General features: G+C 44.2%; 1 protein-coding gene across 2 annotated transcripts in view; it reads left to right on the top strand.

Annotated features, from left to right (window-relative positions):
* LOC119851559 (MARVEL domain-containing protein 3-like) overlaps nucleotides 1–7,813 on the top strand; it is a 25,131-nt gene extending 17,318 nt beyond the window's left edge. For both annotated transcript variants that reach the window (XM_038391587.2, XM_043508416.1), the window contains one exon: nucleotides 6,892–7,813. In XM_038391587.2, coding sequence (XP_038247515.1) covers nucleotides 6,892–7,589 — 698 coding nt within the window. In that variant the 3' untranslated portion in view covers nucleotides 7,590–7,813. The remainder of the gene's footprint in view (nucleotides 1–6,891) is intronic.
* Nucleotides 7,814–8,131: the final 318 nt, after the last annotated feature.

Below are 8,131 nucleotides of genomic sequence, written 5' to 3' on the forward strand. Positions count from 1 at the left end.
CTTGTAGAAAGTGGTGTTGGAGAGCTGCCTAGTAGCCTATTCATGATGACGACAGCACCTCCTTTGTCAGCCTTTTTGATTATGATGTCAGAGTTGTTTCTGAGGCTGTGGATGGCATTGTGTTCTGCATGGCTGAGGTTATGGGGCAAGCAATGCTGCTTTTCCACAATTTCAGCTCGTGCACGTCGGCGGAAGCACTCTATGTAGAAGTCTAGGCTGCTGTTTCGACCTTCAGGAGGGGTCCACCCAGAATCCTTCTTTTTGTAGTGTTGGTAGGAAGGTCTCTGTGGGTTAATGTGTTGGAAATATTCCTTGAGTCGGAGATGTCGAAAATAGGATTCTAGGTCACAGGAGGTGCTGTTGTCATCATGAATAGGTCGGAGTATGAACAAGAGGCTATTAGGCAGCTCTCCAACACCACTTTCTACAAGCCATTACTCTCTGATCCCACTGAGAGTTACCCTGGCTGTTCCCCCTCCCCTGCAGCCTCAGATCTCCATGCCGTCAGCACTCTGGGCGGCAGGGCTGTGAACTTCTGCCGGGCAGTGCGGCTGCGAGAGCCGCCGCCTGCCCCGGGGCTCAAGACTGCACAGCAGTATGGCTGCCAGTCCTGGTTCTCTCAGCGGCATGATAAGGGGGTGGGGGACTTGGATAAAGGGCAGGGAGTTCCGGGGGGCAGTCAGGGGATGGGGAACAGGGGGCCTTGGATAGGCGTGGGAGTCCCGTCAGGGGTTGGGGGTGTGGATACAGCGGGGCAGTCAGGGGACAGGGAGCAGGGAGGTTGGATGGGTCAGGAGTTCTGAGGGGGCCAGGAGGTGAGCAGATAGAGGGCAGGGGCCAAGCTGTTTGGGGAGGCACAGCCTTCCCTACCCGGTCTTCCATACAGTTTCGGAACCCTGATGTGGCCCTCAGGCCAAAAAGTTGGCCCACCCCTGACCTACCAGGTTCATAGACTCAGATATTAAGGTCAGAAGGGACCATTATGACCATCTAGTCTGACCTCCTGCACAATGCAGGCCACAGAATCTCACCCACCCACTCCTGCAATAAACCTCTCACCTATGTCTGAGCTATTGAAGTCCTCAAATCGTGGTTTAAAGGCTTCAAGGTGCAGAGAATCCTCCAGCAAGTGACCCATGCTCCATGCTGTAGAGGAAGGTGAAAAACCCCCAGGGTCTCTTCCAATCTGCCCTGGAGGAAAATTCCTTCCTGATCCAAATATGGCAATCAGCTGAACCCTGAGCATGTGGGCAAGATTCACCAGCCAGATACCCAGGAAAGAATTCTCTGTAGTAACTCATATCCCACCCCATCTAACATTCAAGTTCAGCAGGTTTCAGAGTAGCAGCCGTGTTAGTCTGTATTCGCAAAAAGAAAAGGAGGACTTGTGGCACCTTAGAGACTAACAAATTTATTAGAGCATAAGCTTTCGTGAGCTACAGCTCACTTCATCGGATGCATTTGAAGTGAGCTGTAGCTCACGAAAGCTTATGCTCTAATAAATTTGTTAGTCTTCAAGCTCAGCAGTTTCTCATTGGAGTCTGTTTTTGAAGCTTCAATTAATATGCAAACTTGATACCATTAACTTGGGTTTGAATAGAGACTGGGAGTGGGTGGGTCATTACACATATTGAATCTATTTCCCTATGTTAAGTATCCTCACACCGTCTTAACTGTCTAAATGGGCCATCTTGATTATCATTACAAAAGTTTTCTTCCGCTGCTGCTAAAAGCTCATCTTAATTAATTAGCCTCTTACAGTTTGTAGGGCAACTTTCACGTTCTCTATGTGTAGATATATCTTCTTACTGTATGTTCCATTCTATGCATCCAATGAAGTGGGCTGTAGCCCACAAAAGCTTATGCTCTAATAAATTTGTTAGTCTCTAAGGTGCCACAAGTACTCCCATTCTTTTTGCGGATACAGACTAACACGGCTGCTACTCTGAAACCTGAAAGTAGACTAGGCAGCATAGACTTTAACACATAGCAAAGTGGAATGTCAAAGCCTCATAGGCTTTAACTCTACCATCTTAGCACGAGTTAAACTCTGCTTTGTTTACACTAGACTATTAGACGGAGTTAGCTAGCACTTAACAGCACACCTGTAAATCCTCCTCTAGGCAAAATCTGAGGCCTTGCTGCTTGACATGGAAATATTCAAACTGCACCACATGCTTAGACTTTAAGGACAAAAGAGATGACCATGATCACCTAGTCTGACCTCCCGCATATCACAGTATACAGAACCTCACCCACCCACTCCTGTAGTAGACCCAGAACATCTGGCTGAGATACTGAAGTCCTCAAATCTTGAATTAAAGACTTCAAGTTACAGGGAATCCACCACTTGCTGGTTAGGGGAGGCTGTGTTGCCCCAAACAGCCAGGCGTGGTCCAGCCTCCGCCTATCTGACCCTCCCCCCAACTGCTTCTCGCCTCCTGATGGCTCCCCTGGGACTCCTGCCCCCTCCAACCCCCCCGTTCCCTGATGGCCCCCCTGGGACTCCTACTCCATCCACCACCCCCTGCTCCCTGTCTGCCCCCTCCAACCCCCCCTCATTCCTGACTACCCCTCCACCCCTGTTCCCTGCCCTCTGACAGCCCCCTATCCACCCCTCCCAAACCCCCCTGCTCCCTGCACCCTGACCATGCTGCCTGGAGCGCTGGTGGCTGGCAGTGCTACAGCCACGCCGCCCAGAGCACCAGGTCAGGCCATGGCTCTGCAACTGTGCGCTGAGGGGTCAGGGGTGAGCCTCCTGGGCCAGGAGCTCAGGGGCCAGGCAAGAGGGGCCCACGGGCCATAGTTTTCCCACCTCTGATCAACACCATTGCTTGTACTGGTGCAGAAAGTTGGGCATTAGGTTTAAACAAACATACACCAAGCCTTGTTTACATATGAGATTTTTTGTAATATTTTCTTATTCTTCAGAATAGTGTAGCTCTACAAGTATTAGCAATATTGCAAGCCCTTGTTCACACAAGGTGCATCAGCTGGTATTCTTACCACAGGATCATGGACTCCTGCTCAGTGTAATGGATATGGGGCGCTGGAGCGCCCAACATACAGGCACCAGTGTGGCTGCTGTGGAAAAATTTTACAAAATGTACCTCATGTAAGCAAACTTCTACCTGGGTGGAACTGGAGGACAGTGGCAGGAGCAGCAGCTTGGGAGTTTTTCTAGGAGGCAGCAATAAATGAGATCAGAGAAGGAACAAGAGCTGCTGAGACAACTGTGCAAGGCTTGGATACAGTACTCTGATCAATGTAGTGTGCATATTTTGAAGAAAGTCAGACTGAGAAGGGCTATTAATCCAGAGTTCTAATCTCCATTTGCCCCTCAGGTTTCCTTTAGCTGTTTATTACTTAGACAAAACCTAGCCCTGCTGCCCTGTAATTCACAGCTGCCTGTTCTGTCCTGGAGCAGAATATTTTCTCTTTGATTTAGGAGAGCTGTGGATATTTGGCCATTTTACAATCAGTCTGAATATATTGCAAGTAACTGGGAAGTAGAGGGTCACTGGAAGACTGCATGTGTTGTTTACTCAAGTACAGTGAACTTGGTTCAATGAAGCCGAGCCCAAATTCCTTAGTAAGTCAGCATTGTTGGAGTTTAGTGTTAAAACCCTACAGACACACAAACCCGTCTAACCTGAATTTCTTGCCTTTGTGGAAATATAATTCACAACATGCCATAAAGCAACTCCTGTTACTGTCAGAGATGGTTACACATGTACTGACCTCAATCCATGTCCTCTCCTGCTGGCTAAGGGCCAGATCTGCTACCCTTACTCATACTGTAGTACCTTACTCCAGGAGGAGTCCCACTGAAATCAGGTTTCAGAGTAGCAGCCGTGTTAGTCTGTATTCGCAAAAAGAAAAGGAGTACTTGTGGCACCTTAGAGGCTAACAAAATTATTTGAGCATAAGCTTTCGTGAGCTACAGCTCACTTCATTTGGTGGAAAAAACAGAGGGGAGATTGATATACACACACAGAGAACATGAAACAATGCTTTAGCTCACGAAAGCTTATGCTCTAATAAATTTGTTAGTCTCTAAGTTGCCACAAGTCCTCCTTTTCTTTTTACTGAAATCAGTGTGTCAGAATCAGGCCCATTGCAATTACACAGTAAGCTACAGCCACTGCAAAATTGTAGATTGGGTTCAGTAATTTTCATGCTATTGTACAGTTCCATGAAAACGTCTGAAAAACCCTGGAAGAGCACAGTTGGTTCCGCACCAGGAAATCCCACTTTCCAAAGTGCAACAAAGGTTTCTAGAACGCAGCCTAGCAAGAGGAAGGATGTTCCATAGTCTAATCCTTCTTGTGCTGCTTCATTCCTTTCTTTGCAAGCTCATACAGATCTGACAGCAACAGAAAGCAGCTGGCTAGGTAACAGCAGGGAAATGCAACACAGATGAATTTGGCAGCATAAAGAGAAAGACTGTAGGCTTCCTGCGATTTGTGTCCCACTTTGTAATGGACAGTAAATGCAGGACCATTTTGGCAAGCTTCTTACATTTAGCCTGTATTCACTTATTGCTGCAAAGAACGGTGGGTGGGGGTAAGAAGAGCCTTAGGGACTCAGTAATTACTTTCAGAAGTAAGGAGGTGCAGCATGTTTGCTACACTACGGATTTGGCCTCCTGAAACTTCAAATTTAACTGCAATAAAACGTTTACTAAGCTTAGTCTGCCCTCTAGTGATTAATGCAGTGATCATTACTACTACATACATATTGAAGGACTAGCTCTGCACAGCACAGAAGCAGACACTATCCTAAAGTATTTAATATTTTTCAAATTCTATATTATAATTATTTACTTAGACCCATGAAAAATTCTTCACAACTTCACATTTACCATCCTGGAGATTTTAAAATATGCAGTAAGATCTAAAATTCCACCTACATCACACACTAAATAAAACAGTGGTATTACATGCATCACTGGCTCGAACGAGCACTTTACCAGACCTTGAATTCATTGTTTAAGGTGATGTCATCACATAAGATTAACACTTAGATTTTCTAGTCCAACATAATCCGAAGATAAATTCTGTACGGTCTCTTCCTCTAAGACTATTTACATTTTAGGAGGCTCAGTGCTTGAAGTGGGCAGGATCCAAGCTACCGCACTTTTTCAGAAAAAACAAACAGTCCTTTTTAATGGAGTAAGACAAAACAGTAAAGACTGAATTAGTAAGTAGAAAAAAAATGTAGATTTAATAAAACAGGCCATTTTATTTGGTCAGGCCTGTTTTATCCGTGTTTGGAGAGGTGGGATAGTATCTAAACAAAGACAAATACCTGAATTTGAAAAACCTGAGGTTTTTCATAGGAGTGGGTGGGTCAGATTCTGTGGCCTGCGCTGTGCAGGAGGTCGGACTAGAATGATCAGAATGGTCCCTTCTGACCTTAGTATCTATAAATCTATGAATCCCCTGGAGGTACTGGTTCAATGCCTGACAGTTTAACATTGCAAGATAGATAAACTGAGTTCTATGCAGTGTTGTGTATGGGTGTTAACCTTTGATATGAAAACTGTCTTCCCTGGATGGACATTAAAAATCCTATGACACTTTCTTATACATCAAGGTTCTTGAGCACAATTTTCTCTCCTCCCAATTTGTTCCCATTTTCCAAACACAAGGGTGAAGGTATTTGTTGTGCTGTGTGGATATATTTTGTAAACCACTTTAAGATTATGAGCTATGTGTTATATTTATGACTTATCTTGCATTGGGGAGCAACCAGCTGATTAAAATACCCTTTTGAAATGCCATGATTCAGTTGGATTGCATACACTTAACATGCAGTTATGCTCCAGGAAGTGATATCCGATGGACAGCCATCAACCTCTATAGCCTTGCTATAGAAAAGTTACATATAGTTCTGATTTTTAAAACACTGTTAGAATACAGATATACGGCCCACTACTAGAAGCAGAGGTCTGGGAATCCTTTCTACAAAAAGGTCCTTTTCCTGTCAGCTTGGTGATGGATTGGAAGATAAACGTTAAATGGTATCTCTTCATAAAATTGCCATCGCAATGGTGGACGGTTTGAAATTGAAGAACTTCAGCTTTACTTTTGTTACTTTGTGACAGAAACAAGAGTCAATTATCCAAATGCTATTCCTTTACTTAAAGTCCATGCTTTTGTTTAAAAAAAAAAAAAAAGGAGGAAGATGGTCAGCCTAGAACTTTTTCATACAGTTTTAGCTTTTGAAAGTGGGAGTTAAGTAAGACAAGCCAAGAATCATAGGATTTACTTCCCTTTAAAAGGAGGTCAGTTGAGGCACACAGGTTGAACAAGTGTCTCCTTAAATATAATCTTAAAAACCCTGTTTGATTTAGATTAGATCCAGCAAATAAGAGGCCAAACATTTTTAAAAACAGACTCCTTAAGTAAGGTTGCTAAATGCACATTTAGGGATCCAGTAAATGGCCTGATTTTTTCAAAAAAGTCACTAGGAGCTTGGAGATTTTTAAAAAAAATCTTGTTCACAGTTTTGTTGAGATGGACAGCTCCAATTCCGTGTGGTTGTGTGTCAAGCAGCTAGAGTACCAAATACAATCTGTTGGTGCTGTTACCTTTTCTTCATCACAGCACAAGCAACACTGTAAAAATCTTCATGGATTTTTCTTGCATGATCCACTCATCAAGTGCACTATCAAATTACGGAAAAAGCCATCTTGCTCAGGCTCTGAAATACACTAATTAAAGTGAACGCTTCATATACAAAGGAGGGCTTTTTCTGTAGCCTCCCCTGAGGAGAAAAGCTCAATATGATCTCTCTCTAGTTTAAAATGTGTTGGTTCCCTTCCCCCTCACCCCCACCATTTGCACAAATACAATATTTAATTCATTCACCCTTTTCTTCCTGCAGGTATTTTGAAGTTTGTTGAAATTACCGTCAACATTCTAGTGCTGATCTGTGTTGGAGCATCCCATGCAGCTATTGCAGGCTTCACTTCTATGGGAGGTTTGGGAATGGGCTCTTTCAACACTGGTTCATTTTACAGCCCATTTGAAGGAACCGAGTTCCAGGAGGTGAGAAACCTGGACATGCATTTCAGCCAGATGAGAGCCCCTTGTGTGTATGGGGGAGTAGCCTTCAGCCTGACATTAGCAGCACTTACACTCTTGTTCCTTGTCATTGGGGCAAAACCCATTGATCGCCTCTCTGTGAAGATGCTTGTGGCAGAATGTGCCTTTGACGTGCTGGCTTGTATGGGGTATATTTCAGCTGTTGGCCTTTACTTACACTTTATCATCCAGGTGAACTCCACAGATACATGCAAGAAGAGGGAAAGACTGTATGCGCGCCGTGGGTACACCTGGATGAACTGTGAGGTTCAGGGGGGTGATGCAGCTGTCAGCCTGTTTGGCATTGTTGCTGCTTGTTTGTACTTCCCAAGTTCTGTGATCTGTGCACTCACCATTCGAAACGTACGAGCCTTTCGGAGCCAGATGACCAGGACTCAGTACAGCCCTGAGAACAGCTACAAAGACAGAGAATACCAAAAGGACTACAGAAGCCCCAAAAGCACTCACAATGCACAGACCTTAGCAACACTGGTGTAGAATCTTTCATGGAACTCAGTGCAGTGCCAGGGAGTATAAACTCCAGTGATGGGCAGACACCAGATCTGATATTTTTAGGGGTTTTTTTAGTACAGAGCATCTGCATCATACTGACCACAATGTACACATGTACAGCATTAATTGTCAATTTTGTGATGGACTAAAAAGTCCTGAATGTAATAAAATGTATACTTTGTCACAGTAAATTTTAATTTTAGATGGTTGCACCGATTACTTCAGTCTATTTTCAATGTAAAAATATATACAGTTTCAATAGTTCAACCCTGCTCAGAGCCGATCCAACTAACTCTAGTAAACACCAGCAGCATGTTAACATTGGGGGAGCTGAACTAGTTAATGGTGGTGGGAATTATTTTTGTTAAAATGTCTTTTGTATAGATGTAACCCCAACCCCTTCTTCCCCTCCTGTTGGCCAGCCCATATAAGAGGTTAATAATCTATCAGCGCTTCCAGCTAATAGATTTAGGCCCCTATTCAGAAAGGTACTTAAGCATGTGCCTAACTTTAAGTTTGTGAGTATG

The sequence above is a fragment of the Dermochelys coriacea genome, chromosome 2 (assembly GCF_009764565.3).
Source record: "Dermochelys coriacea isolate rDerCor1 chromosome 2, rDerCor1.pri.v4, whole genome shotgun sequence".
Classification (NCBI taxonomy): Eukaryota; Metazoa; Chordata; order Testudines; family Dermochelyidae; genus Dermochelys; species Dermochelys coriacea.